The sequence below is a fragment of the Bos javanicus genome, chromosome 25 (assembly GCF_032452875.1).
Source record: "Bos javanicus breed banteng chromosome 25, ARS-OSU_banteng_1.0, whole genome shotgun sequence".
Lineage (NCBI taxonomy): Eukaryota > Metazoa > Chordata > Mammalia > Artiodactyla > Bovidae > Bos > Bos javanicus.
The window spans coordinates 42,044,268-42,067,172 of NC_083892.1; the positions used below are offsets into that span (position 1 = coordinate 42,044,268).

At 62.8% G+C, this 22,905-nt stretch overlaps 1 protein-coding gene across 2 annotated transcripts in view; it reads left to right on the top strand.

The window, feature by feature from the left end:
* Window positions 1–22,687, top strand: part of PRKAR1B (protein kinase cAMP-dependent type I regulatory subunit beta) — a 74,132-nt gene extending 51,445 nt beyond the window's left edge. For both annotated transcript variants that reach the window (XM_061402411.1, XM_061402413.1), the window contains exons 7-11: window positions 1–159; window positions 4,782–4,842; window positions 10,390–10,511; window positions 21,285–21,366; window positions 21,521–22,687. In XM_061402411.1, the coding sequence (XP_061258395.1) occupies window positions 1–159; window positions 4,782–4,842; window positions 10,390–10,511; window positions 21,285–21,366; window positions 21,521–21,693 (597 nt within the window). In that variant the 3' untranslated portion in view covers window positions 21,694–22,687. The remainder of the gene's footprint in view (window positions 160–4,781; window positions 4,843–10,389; window positions 10,512–21,284; window positions 21,367–21,520) is intronic.
* The last annotated feature ends 218 nt before the right edge of the window (window positions 22,688–22,905 follow it).

The window sequence follows — 22,905 nt, forward strand, 5'->3', positions numbered from 1 at the left end:
GTGTTCGTGAACGGAGAGTGGGTGACCAGCATCAGTGAAGGCGGGAGCTTTGGGGAGCTGGCCCTCATCTATGGCACCCCCAGGGCAGCGACCGTGAAGGCCAAGACGGACCTCAAGCTCTGGGGCATTGACCGGGACAGCTACCGGCGTATCCTCATGGTGAGCAAGTGAGCGGCGCCTCAGGGGTGCCCCACCAGGGCTGGGAGGGCACCAGTTGAGTCTGACACCTGCCAAGCATCTCATAGGAACCCTGGTTGTGTCCGGGTGGGATGAGGTGGGATGAGATGGGGGGCGAGTGTTGGGGGGTGGTTCTGGAAATTTACCCAAAAGACAGGCAGGCAGCTGGGGAGGCTCCTTTGCTCTCCTTCCCCTTCCCCTTAAAACAGTCTGGAGTGTGGTTGTGATGACTGGAGCTCCAGCTGCCTTTCTGTGCCATAAGGTAACTTTCCCCAAGGGGGTGGAGTGAGATCCCGGGAGGAGCCCAGCGTCTGCGGGGGCAGCAGGAGGACCACAGTCCTGGGCAGGCTGCAGGCCTCTCTGCTTCCTTACTGGGCGACAGTCGTTCTAGGTGTTCTTACGTGCAGCCACCTCCTCTCTTCACGTTTTGGGTGTAGCCGCGCACGCCTGTGCATGTGGGGCTGTTGGGAACAACAGGGCCAGTGTTCACCAAGGGCTCTGGAGATGAGTTCCTGGGCGGACGGGGCCCTTCCCAGGCAGAGGCGGCTGGGCCTTCCCCTGCCCACTCGGTGTTCATCCTGCACACTCACTGCCTGGCCCTCGTGCAGGGACCCGCCAGGGGTCGGGGAGGCTGGCGTGCTGGTGGAGGAGACAACCGAGCAGGCATGTCTCCTGGCGACGTTTCCAAAGAGGGAGACAGAGAAGAAGGGGTAGGAGGGGGCAGGGCCCGCTGTTTCACGGAAGGCCCTGAAGCCCCCTCCCCAAGGTCCCCCGCGACACGGTGGTGTTGAGAGGCCTGCAGCAGGGAGCCCTTGGCTGTCCGGGAGGAGAGTGTCTGGGCAATGGGAGCAGCTGCTGCAGAGGCCCTGGGGTGCAGGCCTGGCTGGTCTGTGTGTGGACCAGTAGGGAGATGGCCAGGATGCCGGATCTCAGGGAGGGGGCAGTGGTGGGAGGGCTGGGTCCTTGGGCCCTCAGCCCCCAGGGGTCCTGGGCTCAGACTCCCATTGCACCAGGCGCCCCTGCAGGAGTGTGGGCAGAGGAGTGGCAGGGGCCTTCCCGGGCCTTCCAGGTGAGCGTGGAGAGCCTTCTGGATCGGGCAGGGTGAGGGGTGCCGCGCTGGTCTCGGGGAGTCCCCTCATGGCCCAGGTCCCCGGCCTGAGGCCCGTGAGAGCTGAGCACCGGCTCGTCGAGGGAGTCACGCTCCTTGCCTGTCATCTTCCCCCGGGGTGACTGCTGGCTCAGGTGCTTTTCTGAGCTGGTGGCACTGGAGGGCCTGGGCTGAGGGCAGCCCCCAGTGGGCCTGCCGGCCTGGAGGGAGGTCACCGAGGGGATGCGTTACCGGGAGACCCGGGGGCTGCACGTGCCCTTGCCATGGGCCCTCAGGCCTCGGTCGTCTCCCAAAGACAAGCTGGGCCCTGCAGCTTCCGGGGGGCTGTGGTTGGGGCAGCTCCGGGATGTGCAGGACAGGCCCTGTGCGCTCAGTCTCGTCTGAGCCTGCACAGCGGTCTTGTCCTGGGGGCCCCTCTAGAGGGGCCCACTGTCGCGCCTGGTCCTTTGTGATGCGCTGGGGTCCAGTTCAGTCCTGGAGGCCTCTGTTTCGTGCAGCGCCTCATCCACACACTCTGGGGTCATCCGCTGGCCGCCCGCCGTGTGCCCGGAGGCCCTGCCCTGCCCAGCGAGGCGCGTCCTCATGGAATGCGGCCCCCTCTCTTTGGTCTCAAACCTGCCCGGTCCTGCCTCCCCCGGAGGGCACCCTCCCCCGTGCTGGCTGCTCCGGCGCACCTGGCCCCGTTGCATAAGCCATTGTTCCTTTACCGCTGTCCACACCAAGTCGTTCTTGGCTGTGGGATTTCCGTGCCTGGAACCTTATATTCAGGGAAGTTCCCAAACCACCAAGGCAGCCGGCGCTTCCTCTGTTTTAATTCTGGATCCCTGGGCACTAAGAATAGCCGCGGCCGTGCCCGGAGCCGGCGGAGCCCTGTGTTTCGGGAGGACGATGACAGTGCGGCCCACTCAGAAGGGAGTGTCCGTGACGGCGGCCGCTTCTGCATCAGACTGTGGCCTGGGCGGACATGGGTGTGCCTGCTGCGCGATGAATGGACCCTGAGCTGGACACGCGTGGGGGACGCCGGGTGGGGGCTGGTGTCCCCAGGGAGAGGACCACCCACCTCTGAACCCCAGCATGCCCATCCGGGACGTGCCCCCGCTCTGCGTGGTACAGACGGATGGATGGAGCTCGGTGAGACCAGCCACACCCGCCACTTTCGAGCAGAGTGGGGCCTTCCCCCCGAGGCCCCAGACAGGGCCCAGCGCCCCCAGTCTTCTCTCCTTCCAGTGTCAGGACCGTTTGTTCACCCTGACTCTTCTACATGAGGCCTCCAGTTGGAGCTGATGCGTGTAGAATCCTGTTGCAGAGGCTGGGCTAGGGGCTCCAGAGCCCCGCTTGCCTGGGGTGACCCGAGACCCTTGGAACTGTGTCCTGAGCCCCCACTCCTCGTGGTTCGGCCCCTGCTCCCATCCGTGATGTGGGGCGGCGGGGCCTCAGGCCCACTCCTCGTGGGAGCTGGCCAGGTGGTGGGGGCTTCATTTCGCGCTGCAGGGTTGGCTGGGCCTTCATGTACAGGGGACAGGGTGCTAGGGGCAGTCGGTCCAGCTTGGAGAGTCACCTTAGCTGCCGTAGACGCCTCCTCAGCCTGGCGGGCCCACACCGTCCCCCGAGCTGCGCCCCGCGTGCCTGGCAGGCAGGAGCGCTGTGAACGCTTGGGACTCAGGTGTCAGGGGTTGGGGGTGGGGAGCCTCCAGGGGCCTCGGGCGGCGCTGTCCGGGGTGTGTGTGCTTTGACCAGAGCCCTGCTGTCCCCCAGGACCCGGGTCTCCTTCCCATCCTTAGGGCCAGATCAGACCGTGTGGCTGGGACAGGGCAGGGGGCCTGCATGGACGTTTTAGGTTCCCGTCTTAGGACAGGCCTGCTCCTGGGCCCGCGGGGTGCAGCAGCAGGAGCCTCTCGCTGGGCAGTGGGTTCGGGGTGGCCTCGGGCTGTGCCAGGCGGTCGGGGCTGGGGGGTCGTGCCCCTTGCTGACAGTGGGGCAGGCCACCAGGAAGCGCGTTCTGACCCCCGTCCATCTGTCAGGGTCAGCGGGGGTCCGGCTGGGCTGTGCTGAGGGACGGGCGTGTGATGGGTGGGGCGGGAGGAGGCGCAGGGTAGGTACCAGGTGGGGGATGAAGGTGGCCTTGGCCCGACGGGACCGCAGCACAGACTTGGGACCAGGCCGAGGCTGCAGGTACCAGGGAGGCAGAGCTGAGAGGGGCCAGGGCCCACTCCTCCTGATGGCCTGGGTCCTGTGAGCAGCACTCAGGATGCGGGTCCAGGCCCCGCTGGCATCTCCCACATGGCCTCGGGCAGGCCCTGTCCCGGCGCTGGGGGTCCGTGTAGCGCCATCTCACCAGACATGAAGCCCCCTGCACTGCTGGCAGACAAGCCCCCAGGTGTGGGTCCTGGCTGGCCCCCCGCCTCACCCTGGAGGAGAGCTCCAACGGGAGGCGCCTTGGTCAGCCTGGGAGGCGGGTCTCCCCATCCGCGGGTCCCGGGCGGCCGCCTCCAGCTGTCGTCCTGCGGCGGGAGACGGATGGGCCGGTTGTGGCGGCTTTAATGTCTGGAGTTGCCGGGCAAACACGCCTGCATTCCAGCGGGCGGGCGTAGCTGCCGGGAGGTCAGCGGGAATATAAATTATCCTTCAAAGAAACGCCTTTCTCTGGGCCGGCGCAGTCTGAGATGGCTCAGCTCCGGCTGGGGGCTGTGCTGAGCTGAGCAAGCCGCCCCCGTGAGCGTCCAGACCTGCTGGCCATGGGCACGCCGGGCCCCACTAGCCCTGGCTTCTGCGGCTGACCTCCTGGACGCCGTATCCCCTGCATGGCCACCACCGAGCACTTCAGAAGCCTGGTCCCTGCCCTCTTGGTCAGCTATGAGGGAGTATTGGATCTCAGCCCTGTGGGGGCTCTGCTGGATGAAGGGGCCCTAGGGAGTCTCTGGGCTTCTTGGGGGCAGGCCGGGAACCTCCAGAATTCTGAAATCGAGACGCCGCCTTTGCAGTGCTGGTCTGGCCCCGAACCACGGAGTCACGGGAGCTGACGGGGAGGCGGGGCCCTGGGGCTGGGAGGCTGGGGTTCCCCCACCAGGCCGGTTGACTGATGTTTGCTCACCTAGCCTTCACGGAGTCCTGTGGGGACAGGAATTAGGATGCCCATTGTCCAGATGAGGAAACCAAGGCTCAGGGTGGGCAGCTGGTCAGGGCGTGCAGATATCTAGTGAGGGGTGGGCTTTGGGCCCAGCCCTTCTGAAGCCCCCTGAGGGTCGGCCTCGTGGCGCCCCTTCCCGCGTGAATCTGGGTGAGGCTGTGCGTCGTGTGAGACCCTGGGGGGAGCGGGCGGTCCGGGCCTCATGGCAGCAGCCCCTCAGACCCCTGCTCGCTTGAGGGGCTTGCGGGACATGGAACACCCCGAGGGCCTCCTTTCAGGGGTTCAGGGTCACTTGGGGATTTGGAGATCGTGGGAGGGACTGGGGCGTGAAGCCCTCTGAACACCTGCTTCTCTGTCTCCTCCCCGCAGGGCAGCACGCTGAGGAAGCGCAGGATGTACGAGGAATTTCTCAGCAAGGTCTCCATCCTGGGTGTGTGCCTTCCCACGCACCGCGCACGCCTCGGACACACACACGTGCACACACACACGATTGCTCTCACACATGCACACACACATGCTCACACACACGTGCACAGATGTGCTCACACGCACGCACACACAACGTGCTCTCACACATGCACACATATGTGCTCACACACGTGCACAGATGTGCTCACACGTGCGCACACACGTGCTCTAACACACATGCACACACGTGTGCGCACACACGTGCATAGATGTGCTCACGCGCACGCACACACACGTGCTCTCACACATGTGCACACGCGTACTCACACACGCATGCACAGATGTGCTCACGCGCATGTACACACACACGTGTGCTCACATGCGTGCAGTGCCACCCCACACCATACACATGCTCATTGTGCACGCAGGCGTGTGGGTTCCCGTGAACACGCACACACACTGTCGTGTGTCTGCCTCTGTCCGTCCGTGCTGTGTGTGTCTGTCTGTCTGCCGTCGGAGCCGCTCTCCCCACGCTGGTCTGTCTGGAGGTCTCGCATGGGCCCCTGTGTTGAGTGTCTTTCCTGACCTCTCTGGGGTTTCCTCTGCAGGCGTTCCCCCCACTCTTCTCATCCTGGGGTCTGACAGACACGTTGACCGCACCCCCACTGACGGTGGCGAGTGTCACAAAGGCCCCCAGCCGCGTGTTTTTGCTGTTTGGACCTTGCTCTGAGGTTCAGAATGGAGCACTGTTGTCCCGGCCCAGGCGCCCAGCAGTGTGGAGTCTCCACGCCTGTGTGGGGCACTTGGGAACTCCGTGTCGGGGTGTGAGTGTGTGTCGAGCAGTTCCGGTTAAGGGCCAGGAGGGCGACCTGCTGGGCAGAGTGTCAGCTCAGAGCTGAGATCTGGGAAACCACGGGGAATAACCATCCAGAAACAGTTCCTAGGGGAACGTCTCAGCCTTAAGCCCCAGGCTGGACGTGGGCTTGTGGGTGCAGGTGGCAAGTGGGGCTCAGCCTCCTTGTCTAAGACCCTGTGGGCTGAGGAGGAGGAAGGTGCGGATTCTGGGGCGCTAGGGCAGCATGGAGGCAAGGACACCCGATGAGGAAAAGGCAGTCTCTTCGATAAGTGGTGCTGGCAAAAGTGGACAACTGCCTGTAAAAGAGTGAAGTCAGGGCTTCCCTGGCGGCTCAGGGGCAAAGCATCCGCCTGCCAATGCAGGAGACACAGGTTCGATCCCTGATCCGGGAGGATCCCACACACCACAGGGCAACCAAGTCTGTGCGCCACAGCTACTGAGCCTGTGTCCGGAGCTGGCAGCCAGGAGGACTGAAGCCCGAGAGCTGTGGAGCCGGAGCCTGCTCTCCCCAACGAGGAGTTACAGTGAGAAGCCTGCTCGCTGCAGCGAAGAAAAGCCAAGCAAAAGCAGCAAAGACCCAGCCAGCAAAGATGCATAAACAGACAAGTCCTAAAAAAAGAATGACATCAAAACATTCTCTAACACCACCTACCAAACCCCTCAAAATGGATTGAAGACCCACATGTCAGACTAGATACAATAGAACTCCTAGAGAAAACATAGGCAGAACACTCTCTGACATAAATCTGAGCAATATCTTTTTGGCTTCATCTGCTAGAGTAATGGAAATAAAAACAAGAATGAACAAATGGGACCTAATTAAACTTAAAAGCTTTTGCATAGCAAAGGAGACCATAAACAAAATGAAAAGACAACCTACAGACTGGGAGAAAATATTTGTAAATGATGCAATAGACTAGGGATGAATTTCCAAAATATCCAGACAGCTCATAGAGCTCAATATAAAAAATAACAAACAACCCAATCAAAAATGGGCAGAAGATCTAAACAGACGTTTTTTCAAAGAAGATACAGAGATGGCCAACAGGCACATGAAGAAGATGCTTGCAACTTTGCTGATCATTAGAGAACACAAACCGAAATGACGGGGAGGACCACCTCACGCTGGGCAGGGTGGCCGTCATCAAAAGTCTACAAATAAATTTAGGGGAGGATGTGAGAAGGGAGCCCTCCTACACTGTGGGTGGGACTGTACACCGCTGCAGCCACTATAGGAAACAGTGCGAGAGTCCTCAGTGAACTGCAAATAGAGCTGCCGCACGATCAGCAACCTCACTCCTGGCCGTACATCCAGACAAAGCTCCAGTAGAAAAGATGGGCCTGCCCCTATGTTCATAGCAGCATTAGTCACGAGAGCAAAGACACGTCCATCGACAGATGAATGGATAAAGAAGATGTGGTGTATACACACAAATGCACACACACACAATGGAATATTACTCGGCCATAAAAAGCATGAAATAGTGCCATTTGCAGCAACATTCACGGACCTGGAGATTATCATACCAAGTGAAGAAAGTCAGAAAGAGAAAGGAAAATAACATATGATATCACTTATATGTGGAATCTAAAAAAACGAACTTACTTGCAAAACAGAAAGATGTTCACAGACATAGGAAACGAGCTTATGGTTACCAGAGGGTATAGCAGGGGGGGGGGGGTGGGGGGGGAAACTAGGAGTTTGGGATTAGCAGACACACATCACTATATATAAACTAGATAACCAGCAGGTCCTACTGGAGAACACAGGGAACTCTATTCAGTATCTTGTAATAACCTACGAGGGAAAGGTTTTGAAAAAGACTGAGTAGGTGTAACTGAATCGCTCTGCTGTGCACCTGAAACTCACCGCCTTGTAAGTCGAGTATGAAAGGAGAGTGTTAGTCGCTCAGTCGTGCCCGACTCTTTGCGACCCCATGGACTATACAGTCTGTGGAATTCTCCAGGCAAGAATACTGGCGTGGGTAGCCTCTCCCTTTTCCAGGGGATCTTCGCCACCCAGGGATCAAACCCAGGTCTCCTGCATTGCAGGCAGATTCTTTGCCATCTGAGCTACCAGGGAAGATGGATAAAAATAAACTGTGCTTCGGTTTTAAAAATGGTTAATAAAAAAACAAGGGCATAGCTGGGGACGGTCCTTTCAGCAATTCCCACGATGACAAGATGGGAAGAACCTAAAATCTGCCACCACAGGAAGGGACTCGCCCCGGGCGTCTGTGGTGTGGGTTTGCCTCCAGTGAGGCGCGTGGACGAGGCCTCTGCACGCCAGCACGTGTCGGGACGGGTCGGCGACACGCGTGTGCGTGCACAGTTTTGGCAATGCTGTGTCGTGTTTACAAAGCTGGGTTACGGTAAAGGTGTGAGACCACCGATGGGAAGAAACCAACCAAACCCTTTAAGATTAAAAAAAAAGTTCCACCAAGTCCTTCACAGTCGCAGCCTCCGGGGAAGGAGAGCGAGCTCAGGCTGAGCCGGAGGGACTGGGCCCTGTCGGTGCCCAGCATGTCTGCGAGGAGCAGCTCCGAAGCGATCGCGGCCAAGTGGTTCTGCGATTCCATTCAGGATAGATGCTGCCTGTGTCGTCCGTTCCAACGTTCTGATTATTTTTTCCACATTACAACGGGAAGGGCACGACTGTGGAGTCAGGGCCCTGGGCACTGTGAGCGGTGGAGGCAGGCGGGTCCCTGCCGGGGGTGGCGGTGGCAGGCCTGCCCGGGGCAGCCCTGCAGCTCCTCGAGCTTCACGGGGGGAGCAGAGACGCCCCAACCCCATTTCCCGGGGAAGAAGCAAACTGCAGGCCAGGGCAGGAACGTGAGGTCTCCTGGGAGGGGAATGGGTCAGGCTCAGAGCTGGAGGGCAGTAGCCGGAAGTGGGGCCGGAGGGCTGTGTCCTCCTGAAGCATGGCCCCGGCAGGTCCCTTCCCAGCAGATGTGCCTGCTGCTCGCTTGGCTGCGCCTGGGGGTGCCTTTGGGGCACCTCTGGCGTCTCCTGTGGGGTTTCCACCATGTTCCCCAGCAGCACTGAGACTCCCCCAGAAAGGTTGCTTTGGGGTGACTTTGGACGTGGGCTGGCTGACTGCACCTGGATCCCAGGGAGCTGAGCGTAGCAAAAGTGCTCTGAAGCGTCCACCTCAGAGGTCAGGGCCAAGGAGCTGCCCACCGGCTTCCCCCGACACTTCTCTCCTGGGATTTGCATCATCGGGGAAGAAGCCCTGATTCTCCGACCTCGGGATGTTCAAGGTCTTAAGCGTAATAGAAAAACCTGCTGATCAAACACAAGGAAGTGAGCTTCCTGAGCCAGAGGCTGTAAAGTCAGAGGCTCTCATCGCCTTGGAAGGAGACCAAGCGCCAGTCGTGCATTTACCGGCACCGGTTTCCTCATGGGGACAAACCGTGATCCCCGCCAGAGTCACCTGTGGTCACGCGGTGGCCCCGCCGCCTCCTGCGGGTGTGGGGCGTGGATCGCGGGGCAGGTCCTGACCCGGGTGGTGGCTGGCGGGCAGCCTGCTGCCAGGGGCTCCCCACCTTCCCTCCCCCCCCAACACAGAAGCCGCTCCAGCCCGGGCTCTGTCAGAAGCCTGTCCTTTGTGACGTACGGCCCTGGCAGGAGTTTTCAAGCCGAGAAATCCTGCTCCTAGGCGAGACCTAAGATAGGTGGTCTGCTCTGGGTTTTAACGGCTGATACGTAAGTGCGTCTGGTGAGCACAGGCCAGAGAAGTTTCCTTGACCAAGAAAGAACCGATCAGGTGATCATTAATTTCTTATAAGAGGCGCTGGTTATTATGCTTTTCCTTCCAGAGGGCTGAGAGGGGACAATGATGGGGAGGGAAGGCGTGAGGGAGCGGGACAGGTACAGAACCTGCAAGCGTTAAACTTGCCACTGGAATGCAGCACCTTGACCTCAAATAACGGAAGGTAGTCCACGCCTCTCACAGCGTAAACTCAGTCGTGTGCTCTCTGGGGCGCTGAACGGTGTCCCATAAACAGCGGGTTGCTTCGGCCTCTGAATTATTGAAACCCCTGAGTGCTGAGCTGCAATGATACTGTTTGCAAAACTCCAGGCAGCTCTGTTCTCTCGAAGATAAAAGCATTTCAGCCCACGTTGCGCTGGACTCGTGCCCGCTGCCCGTGTTCATGGTGTTTGCATTGTGCCTGTGGTTGACGTGGGCTAGGGTCGGTCCGGGTTCTGCCTCCTCGCCCACCTGCTGGGCCGTGGCCGCCTCCTGGCCCGGTGTGCTCGTGGAGATGCCCGCGCCTCCTGCTGGGCCGTAGCCGCCTCCTGGCCCGGTGTGCTCGTGGAGATGCCCGCGCCTCCTGCTGGGCCGTAGCCGCCTCCTGGCCCGGTGTGCTCGTGGAGATGCCCGCGCCTCCTGCTGGGCCGTAGCCGCCTCCTGGCCCGGTGTGCTCGTGGAGATGCCCGCGCCTCCTGCTGGGCCGTGGCCGCCTCCTGGCCCGGCACGCTCGTGGAGATGCCCGCGCCTCCTGCTGGGCCGTGGCCGCCTCCTGGCCCGGTGTGCTCGTGGAGATGCCCGCGCCTCCTGCACAGAGATGTGCTATCTTGTTCGTCCCTGTGAATTAGCAAAGCCTCGTCACCCCAGGCCTGGCCATGTGGGCGTTTCCTGAGGTGGTCTGGGGAGGGGCGCTGCTCCCTGGGACCCCACGGCCTCCCATGACCCCCCGTGTCCCCCCTCAGCGTCCCTGGAGAAGTGGGAGCGTCTGACGGTGGCCGACGCGCTGGAGCCCGTGCAGTTTGAAGACGGAGAGAAGATTGTGGTCCAGGGGGAGCCCGGGGACGACTTCTTCATCATCACGGAGGTGAGTCCAGCTCAGGCGGGCGGGGGGCTCCATGCGAGGGCCTCAGAAGGGGGGGCGCTGCGGGGTCAGGGGTGAGGCCTGGTCTGCACGTGCCCCCCCTGGGGCCTGCTGCACCCCGGCCCGGCGCTCCATGCCCGCCGCCTCCATCGGCCGTGTGGACAGCGGCCTTGGCCCCGACCGATGTCCTTGCCCTGGGACCCATGGGGTCTCCCCTGGCCCCTGGGCCCACCCTGTGCCGATGTTGCAGAGACCAGACACACCAGCCATGCGTGTGAAGCTGGAGGGCCAGGCTTGGTCGAGGGAGGGGAGGGGTTGCCCCAAATAGGACCCGGGGGGGGCATGTGCATCCTCCCGGGGGGAGCGTGTAAGCTGGGGGCCCAGGGGGGGTCTCCCTGCGCGGCTTCTCACAACCGTGTGAACCGGCCGTGGTCCCTGGTCGAGTTTGGTGTGAGAGGTGGGCGCCACCTTCCCCCACCTGGGCCCGTGTGAGTCACCGGCCGGCCCGCTGCCACCCCCCCAGCCCCCCGCTGTGGCGACAGCTGGCTCCGCCGTAATCCGTGGCGGCCACGCTCAGCCTGCCGCTGACGGGCATGGGCAGCTGCGGGGCTGCGCGTTCCCCCACCTGGGGCTGGGCTCGGCCGTGGTCCCCGGAGAGGAGCCACAGCCGCCCCGGCGTGGCCGGGGTGGGGGCGCTTGGCCATGGGGCCCTCCCCGTGACGCAGGCCCAAAACTATGCGTGTCTGGCTCCCTTCCTGCTGCGCCGGGCCTCCTGGTGGGAAGCGTTTCTGTCGCCCGCCCGCCGGGAAAGCACGTGCTCCAGCCCCGCGCACTGCCCTCGGAGCTCACAGCACCACGGAGGTCAAAAAGGGTCCCTGAGCCATCCAGGGAGAGCCGGCCCCGCCTGGGGGCAGTGCGGAGAAGGCGCAACCCGGGGACAGGGGGCTGGCACCCTGGACTTGGAGCCACCGTCTCAGTTTGAAACAGCGGAAGGGGCCTCCCCGGCTGCTGTGGGTGAGCATGTGTCCTCCCGCGGGCAGTCCCCTTCTGTGCCTCGGGCCACACGCTCGCCCGAGGCGGGTCCTGGGGGGCTTGCCCTGGACTCCTGCAGAAGCCCCTCCTGGGAGAGTGCCTGTGGTTCTTCCTTCTGCCTGCCTGGCTGCTCCCACGGGAGCCGTCGGAAGGCTGAGGGATCAGGAGAACCACCATGGGAGGGTCTCGAGGGGGCAGACACGAGCTTCACAGTGTGCACTTGGGAACCGGGGCCCCGGCCGCCTCCTGGTCCACGCGTCGGGCACACCAGAGCCCCCGGGCCGGGGAGCCGTCCACAGGAAGCCTTCCTGTCCTGGGGCGGGCGACTCATTCGACAATCATGTTTCTTGAAAGAAAGGGAAAGAACCCCAGACGGAACAAAATACGATTCCTGCCAGCGAGGTCTCCACTCCGTAGACCGAGAAGTGGCACCCCGCGTGTCGGCCCCGGCCCCGGCTGTGGCCTCGCAGGAGGCTCCCGCTTGCTGGCGCCAGAGGTGAGCCCACGATTGGAGACCTCAGCTTCACTCGGAGCACTTCCAGGGCCTTCCTCGCAGGACTCAGGCTGCTGCGGCCCCTGCAGGGCCCTGTTCCACTCTGGATCCTCCTGCAAGTCCGCAGACCCACGGGGGTCTGGCTCGTGGTTTCTGGAGAATGTTCCAGCAGAAAGTTGCCCACGTTTCTGAACATGGCCAAGGAGGGCGTGGTGTGCACTGGCCTGCACCATGGGCTTCCTTTTTTAAACATTTAAATTGTCAATATTTAAAAATCAGGCTGAGTGCCAACGAATTGATGCTTTTGAACTGTGGTGTTGGAGAAGACTCTTGAGAGTCCCTTGGACTGTGAGGAGATCCAACCAGTCCATCCTAAAGGAAATCAGTCCTGGGTGTTCATTGGAAGGACTGATGCTGCAGCTACAATACTTTGGCCACCTGATGCGAAGAGCTGACTCATTGGAGAAGACCCTGATGCTGGGAAAGATTGAGGGCAGGAGGAGAAGGGGACGACAGAGGATGAGATGGCTGGATGCCATCACTGACTTGATGGAGCTGGGTTTGTGCAAGTTCCCAGAGACAGTGAAGGACAGACGAGCCTGGCGTGCTGCAGTCACGGAGTCACAGAGTCAGACACGACCGAGCGACTGAGGAGCGACACAGTCAGGTGTCTCACGTGAGAGCTTGGATCCAGCTCTGGACCGGTGTCCCTGCCTGGGTGCTGTGCTCCTTGCCGCGCCCGCTCCCCGCCCGCCACCTTGCTTTGCTCTGGGCTCTGCACCCACTCGCAAGCCGTTGAGTTTGCAGCCGTGGTTCTTATGGTCTTGAGGCTGAGGGGACGAGAGCGATTCTCTGGGGCCAAGGGCTGCCTGTCGGGTCCAAGGTCACGGGTAGAGAAACCACAAAGCTGTGACAGCTGGAGCTGAGGGGTCCTCACGGAGCCATGGGGCCCGCGGCAACGGGGGCTTCCAGGGTGCGCCCCGCGGGCAGGCTGTCTGACCTCGCCCACGAGGGGCCGTCCTTCCCCAAGGACACGTGGAGAGCAGGTGGCGGGCCCCAGAGGCTCCACTGCACAGGACCCTCACTGTGGGGTGCGGTTGTGTGTGTGCACACGTGTGTGCAAATGAGCAGTGTGAGTAGTGTGCGCGCTGCTTCCTGTGTTTCCCGGTGTCCCTTGGGTTGATGCCCTTCAGCTGGAGATGCGGGTGGGTACTGACCGCTTGTCTCAGCTGCTCCAGGGCCGGATGTTTCTTGGCGCTTCCATTAGAGGCCGTGAGAGCCGAGTTCCGTGGTCATCTTCCGGGGCACACCTGGCTGCACGGTGTGGTCTGTGTTCTGGGCAGCGGGGGGTGGGGCAGGGGCATCCCCGGGGGCCCTGACGCCTCCTGCGCAAAAGCTGTCCAAGAGGGCCTTGGGAGAGCGACTCCGGGCTCTGTGGGAGGTCGGCTGTGTGACTGAGGGCCCCCCTGCTGACTGGGGTGGTGGAGGTCGGGGGAGGCGTGGGGGGCTGACTCCCAGGAACCGCGGTGGTGCTGGCCCCGGAGGGTAACCCAGCCCCCTCGGAAGGCACGGCTTTCACGGTGTTGTGCGATGTATTTGAAGTGGTCTCCTTGGCAACTTGGGTATTTTTCACTTTTCTTCTGTGATCCACCAAACTGGGGAAGTCACAGTGGGGCCTCAGGGTTCACAGGCGTCACGGGCTCAGAGCTGAAAGGCGGGCTGAGCGTCCGCAGCCTCACGCCGTGTTTCCTGCCTGTGGCCCCGGCCACCTCTGAGGGGGCGTGGTGTCTCCCCACGCCAGCCCTGCGCTGCCCCGAGCCCCCCGGGGCCCTGATTCCTCTGAAGGATGTGCTGGAGCATCTGAGTAGATTCCTTATGCAGGCTGTTTGCTTGTTTATACGATTCAGTGCAGCGTTGGCCCACAAAGCAGACAGCCAGACAGGAAAGGACGTTTGCCCTGTGGATGTGCCGGGAAGGACCCAGGCTGCTGGACCCAGGGGCCTGGCCCAACGTGGGTCTCCAGGTGTTTCTGCAAAGGTGTTTCTCTGATGCAGTTGACACCGACATCCGCTGACCTTGAGGCCGGGCCCCCAGCTCCCCAAGGAGCGGGGAGTGTGACTGTTGGAGCCCTGCCCCTCGGGGTGGACCTGGGGCCGTGCCGGGTGCAGGCTGCCCCTGGGGCCGCTGCTGCCCAGCCCCACCTTCCGCCAGGCCTCTTTCTGCCCCCTGCTCTTCGGGTGGGTGTGGGCTGCTTTGGGGGCTGCATCCCAGGTGTGAGGGGCTGACAGGGACCCCCACCTGCACAGACGTGAGGACCGGCCCTTGCACACACTGGACACGACATTACCAACGCCTGCTGGGTGCCCGCCGGGGCTCAGCGGGCCCTGGGGCCTCTGCGGTGGGCACTCCTTGTCTCTGGGGTCTGTGTCACACCAGCCGTCTCTGAGACTCTGGGGGCCTGCCAGCCCCTTGGACAGTGGACCCCAGCGCTCCAGGAGTGTGTTCTCTGGCGGCCAGAGCAGGCATGCGGCCATCAACCTGGGGCCGCTTGGACACGAGGACAGAAGGCACAGCGGGTCTCCCGGGGCCTGGCCGGCAGCTGAACGTGGCGTCCGAGGTAGCCCGGCCGCTCTGGGACACCCTCTAGTCACCGAAGCCCTGAAGCGCCTGGCGGCCCGAGGGGTCTTGGCCCCCGCTGACAGCGGGAGCTGCGGGGCTCCTAGCAGCGTCTGCAGGACAGAGCCCAGGGGGCTGCCCAGGGAGGGGTCTGGCAGGCGGGGCCCTGTGAGGAACATGGGCCGCCCAAAGCCCTGAGACTCAGTTTACCCCCAGGAAGGCTCTGGGCGCAGGGTGGGGCCCGGCCTGGGTCTCAGTCCTCAGTCCTGACACAGCCCACCCTGTGGGTGACTCCACACGGCAGAGCCTTGGGGGCCTGCGGGCAGCTGGGCAGAGCCGGTTCCCTCCAGCCCGCTCCTGCGGCCAGGAGGCACTGCCATGGAAACCTGAGGTTGGACACGGCTCCTCTCTTTGCAAATCACTTTTTTGAACGTCCCTGACGTTGACTAGACTGCTGAGCGGCCACTTCGAAGCCACCTCTGGAGGGGTCTCTGCGTTTACCATCATCTCGGGAACTTTTAGGGAGACCCCTGAAAGCCCCCACTGTGCTCTGGGCCGAGGCTCACTGGACTTGCGGGAGCGATGGCCACCACTGGGCTGTGTGCGGGGTGTTCACTGAGGCGCGAGCACGCCTTGCTGCAGACCCGCCCTGGTCCCGAGCGGAGATGGGGAGGCCGGGGTGGAGCCGGGTCCCAGGTTTCGGTGGGCTGTGTGCGGACGTGTGAGTGGAAGTCCTCCAAGTGGGGAAGGTGGGCGGGATGTCCAGAGGAACCTCGGGCCCAAGGCCATGGCTGGCAGGCGTTGGGGGCAGGCCGGACCAGACCCCTGCCCTACAGACAAGAGCTTTGGATGCCCTCCGAGACCCCTTGTAAGGGCAGGGACGTTGTGTCCAATGCCCAGGCTTCTTATGAGCTGGACAACAGTGGTCCCGCCCAGGACTCCTAGCTCCTGAGGGGCCTCCTGTGGGCCTGGGGGTCTGCCTGTCCTGGACCGCCCCCCACCATGGGCCTGTCTGACAGCTCGCCCTGGCCCTCCCCCACCAGGTGATGTCCTTTGCGGCTCAGCCGCAGGGGCCCCACGGGGAGGTGCCCTAGGGCGGCCCACATCTGCGTGGTCCCACCGCGGTCGGTGCCAGACTCTCATGTCCGGGGAGAGAGTGGAGCCCGAGGTTGGTGTCGGAGCACGGCTGTCTCAGTCCAGAGGCAGCAGGAAGACACTCTCCGCTTCTGGGCTGAACCAGGAGGAGTGCTTTTCCAGAAGCCCGCTGGGCTGAGCGCCGTCTGCCCACGCGTCCACCCGCCCTGCCCACTCAGCTGACTGTCCTCCCTGCCGGCTCGGTCACCAGCACCCTGAGGGCTCCCATCTGCGCTGTGTCCTTTCTGCGTCTCTGAAGGGTGGCTTCCGTTCACGGCAAAGTGGAGGGAACGTACAGAGGTCTGCCCCGCACGGCCTCCCCACCAGGCAGCCCTACCTGGCCATGGGCCTCCCTGCACGCGGCCCCGCGGCCCAGCCCAGGCACTCAGGCCTGCATTGGCCGCCACCGCATCACACGAGCGGCCTCCTTGCCGGGAAAGGCCTCACGCCGTCCCTGCCCCCGGCGCTCCCATGCCAGCGCCCAGCTCTTCAGCGTCCCCGGCTCCCGTTTTCCACGTGGTCCTGTAGCTGAGATCACGGGGTCTGAGGCCCTCTCTTGCCGGTGCCTTTCACCCCGTGATCGCATGCGCGTCTCCTCCGGGGCTCTTCAGGGCTGGACGGCTCTCGTTTCTAGTTCTGAATACAGTCGCCGTCTGGATGTCGGTGGTGTTCAGTCGCTCAGCTGTGTCTGAGTCTGGACCCCGCGGACGGCCGCACACCGGGCTCCCCTGTCCTTTGCTACTCTACGCATCTGTCACCTACGGAAGGGCATCTTGGTTGCTTCCAGCTCTTGACACTTAAGAAGGAAGCTGATGCAAGCATCTCTGCAGATTTTTGTGGCCTCATGACTTAAGCCTCACCTCTGGGTAGATCCCGAGGAGCTCCACGCATAGCCGAATCTCAGAGGTGGGGACCCCCGGTGTGGTGCCTGCTTGCTGCTCGTGCATGCCTCTGCTGACTGTCTGCGGGGCTCTCACGCCCAGATGGCACAGCCCCGTCTTGGGCGGCTCTGGTGTCCCCTGCGAGGGTCCTAATTCATCGCCCAGTGGCCTCGTCCTCTGGGGGCCCCCCTTGTATAGGCCCTAGCCTGTGCACCTCAGTCGCCCTTTCCTTGGGGAGGACAGCTCCCAGTGCCAGCTATGTGGGCACTCCTAGGCTCCAAATGACCTGACCACATCCCCTTGTGAGCCATCCCCGGCTCTACTTTCCTGGTCCTTGAGGCAGTGGCGTTCCCAGACCATAGACGTGGATCCCAAGGTCCCGTTTTCTCCCCGGCACCGGGGGGAGGGCAGAGATAAGCAGCGTGCACAAACCATGCCCATACAGATACCTGTTTTGGCTGAGGACGATCCCACAGACGCGCCGTCCCGGGCTAATCAGCCCGTGGGAGTGTCATCCCCCACCCCCGCCGCTGCCCGCTGGCCGGGAGGGGGGCGGCCCGAGGGCGGCTGCCCCCCCAGTCTCAGCCAGGCTGCCCTGGGCCTGCGCGCCTGGCTCCCCGTGTCTGGCAGTGGCTGGAAGCCTGCCTGTCCTGCAGATGAGGAAACTGAGGCTTGGGCGGTGCCTGGCTCTCCCCAGACGGTGGCCAGCACGCGGAGGAGCCAGGCCTGAACCGCGGGAGCCGTGCGGAGCTGGCCCAGGCTGCATCGGGGGCACTTCAGGTGAGGCTGGCGCGTCATCACGCCTCCCTGTACCCACACCCCATGTTCCTTCTCAGTTGCTCTTTAATTTATGGGAAGTGATGCTGGTTCCAGTTTATGGCGGTGACGTTGTTTCTTTTAAAATATATATTTGTTGAAATAAGTGCGTTTCCCTGGTGGCTCAGAGGATAAAGAATCCGCTTGCAATGCAAGAGACCCCGATTCCATCCCTGGGTTGGGAAGATCCCCTGGAGAAGGGAACGGCCACCCACTCCAGTGTTCTGGCCTGGAGAATCCCAGGGACAGAGGAGCCTGGCAGTCTATAGTCCATGGGGTCATAAAGAATCAGATGCGACCGAGCGACTGACACTTTCACACTTTCTTTTGGTTTAAATAGCGTTTCCTCTCCCTGAACTTGGTGTCAGCGGGCCCTGAGCCCGTGTGCTCGCTGCAAGGCGGGCCGGGGCTCAGGTTCACCCCTGTGTACTGACAGGAGCGTGTGTCCCTTCCCTCGCCGGGCTGGACGCGCACGAGGGTTGTGACAGACTCCGGTCTGTGCCCAGCGGCTGGGAGCCTGGGTGGGGGCGTCTCTCTCCCTGGATGCTGTCTGCCCAGCCCCTAACCCTGACCCCCTGGGGCTGCGCCTCGGGCACTGACCCGTCTGCTCTGTCGCCCCAGAGTTCTTGGGGTGCCTGTGTCTGCCGGCCCTTGCTCGTCAGTTTTCTTAGTCCTTAAGCAGTATCCGACTCATAAGCCAGAAGCCTGGGTGACGGCCTGCAGGATGGGGGGGTCCCTCAGGGGGCGAGGCTGCCCTCCCTGCCTCGCTGGGCGCAGCCCCCACGGCCAGAACCGCGACTCCCGACGGCCATCACCTGCACTGTTGGGGGCTCTGGGCTGGGCTCGGGGGCAGTTTTGGGGAGGGGGAAGCCCGAGGCACTGCTTCAACGAGCGCGTCCCCCTCAACCTTGGCATGCGTGCCCATTGTCGAAACCAGAGTTGATTTGGGTTTTGCCTCTGTAGAAAAATTTTAAAGTGAAAAATGTTTTAAGGAAAACGGGTCTCTTATAATAACCCCATCTCCCCCAGGCTCTGGCAGGGACATTTTTATCGTATGTCCTCCCGGGCTGACTCCTATGTGACCTGGTTTATTTTTAGAGCTGGGCTAGAATCAATGAGTGAGAAGTTTGGGGAATATGATCTGGATCCTGGCAAGTATGTTTTTCCAGCCCCCGTAGTTCCGGTGCTCAGTCCCTGGAGGACGTCTGTGCTGCCTTCTCTGCCGTCTGGGAAAGGAGCTCGGACAGGCTGGCTGCTCCGGGCCCGCGATGGTCTCTCTGGGGTGGGAAGAGCCAGGCGTGTGCTGGGCACGCCGGGGCCCATGTCGTGGGAACGCCGGGCCCTGCTGGCCGAGGCCCCACCCTTTCCGAGTCCATCTGCGCGTTTCCCTCGCTCCCACCCCCGGCTTGCTGGTTGTGCCTTCCCAGGACAGGGACTGCCTGCCTTTGCATCAGGGCCCGGGGGTGGCGGCTGGTCAGCCTTGGCTGCTGGAACGGAGACCCCCGGGGCTGCTGCGGAGCTTCCCTGCCTCATTAAGCAGTGACCCAGGGTCGTCACAGGCACCCTGGGGCGTGTGGCCCTGTCCCGTGGCCCAGCCGTCCTGGCACCTGTGGCAGACATTCCCTGGTGGAGGCGGGGCTGCGGCGGTGGGAAGAGAGTTGGTGCAGCGCACGCCCCGCCGGGGACACGCGGTCCGTGGCCACGTGCCTGCAGCCCGGACGTGTGAGGACCTGGTGGGGGCAGGCCTGTCCCCTGTCGGTCCTGCTCGTTCAGGGCTCCTCCGAGGGCCCTCCTGTGTGTCCATGCTCACACCGTCCAGCATGGAGGGTCTGTTATGACCTCAGTCTTCTGAGCCTCCACGTCAAGGCCCTGGTGGGAAAGCTCTGTCCATCTGTCCCAGTGGAAACCGATTTCGTCTCATCAGCCTACGTGGATCATAAGACGGGCTGGTCCATGCATGACCGGGAGAGATGCTGTAGTGACCGTGGGGGACTCGCGGGTTCCAGAGAAGACAGGAATCCGGGAGGGGTCCACACGAGGTTGGGGGGCTGCATGGGGGGAGACGGTTGAGAAACAGAACGGTGGCCAAGCTGAGCCCATCCCTGTTTTCTGTGCCCCAGACCTCACACCTGTCCCGAGTGGGCAGGGCAGAACGTGGGGAGGGGAGCCAATCACTTTGGCTGCAGGTGAACTCATGACCTGCTCTGACCAGTGAGGTGTGAGGGGATGGTGCCCGGAGCTTCCAGAAGGGTTTCCTTATGGATGGCATGGGGGAGGCATTTGGCGACTCCTGGAACCGTGGCAGCCATGGATGCACCATGAGGGTCCGACTGAGCCCACCAAACAGGAGGCAAGGCCAAGCCTAGGTGCACACACGCCTGCGGGCCTCTGAGTCGGCCAGCCCTGAAAGCCCTCCTGCATCTTCTGGTTTGGGGACAGCGGTTGCCCTTAGTAGCCTTCAGACACATTGAGTTGGGTTTTCCTTGTTTGGGGCTTGAAGCCTCCTGGGTGCTCTAAGCCTTGAGTAAAGCAGGAAACTTCAGATCCATCCCTGGGGTCCTGATGAGGACAATGATCCAGCTGTAAAGTGGAAAATTGTCTAAAATGGGAACGTAAGTTGTATAAGTGAAAAGGCATGAGTGTAAATGATAATTAGCTAAATGCAGCATTGTCTCCAGAGAGTCGCTGCAGTCCCTGTGGGATTGTCAGCCCTGCACTGACTGCCCTCCCATCCAGGGGAGCAGGTCTCTGCTCCTGTCCGTGGCATCAGCGCGAGACCATGTGTCCTGCAGGCCCTGCCCCTCAGCCCGTCTGGCCCAGGGAGCACTCCCGGGTGGGTGGAGAAGCCTGCTGCTTCCAGGTCCCTCTGTCCGTTCACCAGCGTTGTAAGCACCCCAGACACCTGGGAGCCAAGAGGCCCTAGGGTCGGAGGGGGCCCAGCATGGGGCTGCCCAGGGCCGGAGGTCCCAGGCCTGGCGGGCGTGGGCAGGGTCTTCTGATTGTGTCTCTCGCAGCCCAGGCAGAGGGGTTCACTCGTTAACCCGGCTTCGGCCGGGCCGGCACGCATGTTTCTGGGTCCTGGTGAGCCAAGTCCACAGGGAGACAGACTGCGCTTGTCTGTGTGGCCGGGGTGTTGGCACTGGCTGTCCAGACTGGGGACACGCATGAGCAGCGGGTAGCCGAGGGCCCGGTGGGCACGAGAGGACCCCGGTGCCACAGGAACCCTGTCCTGGGGCCCCAGCTGCTCGGCTGTGATGCGGACGTGCCCTGCTGGGGGCCAGCATGGATACAGAGGGCGCAGTGCCCATCTGTGTGGCTCAGAGCTGCTGGAGGCTGTGCAGGCCGGTGGGGCGGCTGGGGAGGCCTCGCTCTGACTCCTCAGGTGCGTGGGGAAGACACCAGTTTGGGCGAGGCTCCAGCCGCCGACCCCAGGTGACAGGCCAGGGTCTCTGCCTTTGGAAGCCCCCGGGGAGGCCGCAGCTGCCGAAGCTCCCATCACTCAGCGGGGGGAGTGCGACCCCCAGGCCACACTGCTCCTGTCCTTGAGACTTAGGCCAAGGTCGGCTGGGAGGAGTGCTGCCCAGGAGATGGCCCTAGATTCTGCCGGCGCCCGGCCCTGGGGGTGGCCTGGGTGTGCCCTGTGCCGAGCACGGCTCCCGGCGCCCGCACCTTGCTCCAGGTCGGGGTGTGCGGAGCTGGCAGGAGGGGGGTGTGGACAGCACGCTCAGGGGTGAGCCCAGGAACCCCCGCCCTGGCCTGCTGGGCCCTGGCTGGCGGACCCTCACGCGCCCTTGGCTTCCTCAGGGCACGGCTTCCGTCTTGCAGCGTCGGTCCCCCAGCGAGGAGTACGTGGAGGTCGGGCGCCTTGGGCCCTCTGACTACTTTGGTGAGTGCGGGGCTCTGTCCTCGGGGTGGGGGTGGCTGGCTTGCGGGGCCCCAGCAGGGCCTGGGCGGGGCCGTGGGAGTCCCGGGAGGCCTGGGCGCCGTCCCCCTGGGGAGGGCACCCCGATGCCCGCAGCCCTGACGCCCCTTGCCCTCAGGGGAGATCGCGCTTCTCCTGAATCGGCCCCGGGCGGCCACGGTGGTGGCGCGGGGGCCCCTCAAGTGCGTGAAGCTGGACCGGCCCCGCTTCGAGCGCGTGCTGGGGCCCTGCTCCGAGATCCTCAAGAGGAACATCCAGCGCTACAACAGCTTCATCTCGCTCACCGTCTGAGCGCCCTCCCGCCCTCCGGGAATAAATGCGGTGCCTCCCGGAAGGCAGCCCTCTGCCCGCCTGCCTGCCTGGTCTCCCCTCGCGGCCCCTCTCAGGGAGCCCACCCCACTCCCCCATCTCCTGGGACGCAGGCAGCTCCCCAGCCCAGGCCTGGTAACATGATGCCGCTGGGCTGCAGTTGGTCTGGGGCGATGACGTCCCTGTTCTTGGAGCTGGAAGCTGAGGCTGCAAAGCTCAGGCCCCTCCCTCAGACGTGTGCCTCCCCCGGGCCCCCCAAGATGCCAGGGCTGGGGATGCTCTGGTGGCTTCAGCCAGGCTTGGCCTTGGGGCAGGGTGCGGAGCAGTGAACTTCCCCTTTCCTGGAAAGCCCGGCACAACGGCTGGTTTGCCTGACCATCAGGGTGGGGGCCGCCTCGCTGGGCTGGGATGCCCAGCAGGGAAGGCCCCGCTGTTTGAGTCTGGGGCTTCCCTGGACACGGGAGCCCTGCCCCCTAGGTCAGGAGGAGCCCCTTTGCCCCCACTGTTCCACAAAGCAGCCTCTTGGAGACTTGGAGGGAGTGCAGGGACCTTCTGAGCATGCTCTGGATGCAGCTGTGAGCCACCCTCCCGCAGACAGGCCTCCGTTATCGGGAGCATCGCCCTAGGAAGGCAGGTATCCGAGCCTCTCCCCAAGCAGGAGCGTGCGCCAGGCCAGCCCGTGGCCCGCACACCTAGGTCATCCATCGATTGACTGCCCCCCGGAAGTGCCGCCAGGCCTGCTCTCAGCGGAGCTGGAGCGGCTGGGGCCTGTGCGCATGGGACTCCCAGTGACCTGAAGTACCAGCGAAACAGCGTGGTTACCCCGCTTGGCTCCCGCCCGTGCGGCCCAGGGAGGCTGCCCGGTCTGAGGGGACCCCTGCCTTTGCCTCTGAGTGTTTCTGTGATGTGTGGACCCCACCTGTTTATCACGATGTTCTGAATGCTGCATGCGCTATTAAATGTGCAGTGAAATGCATCTTCCTGACTCCGGGTTTTGGTCTAAAATTTTTAGAGAAGATTTTCTTCCTTTTGTTTGTCTCTATTGTGGTCAAATAGTCATAAAACTTAGCGTCTTAACCATCTGTAACTTCAGGGGCGTTAAGCGCATTCGTACAGTTGCTCAGCCGTCGCCACCCTCCGTCTCAAGAACGTTCTCATCTTCCCAGACTGAGACCCTGTCCCCATGGACGTTGA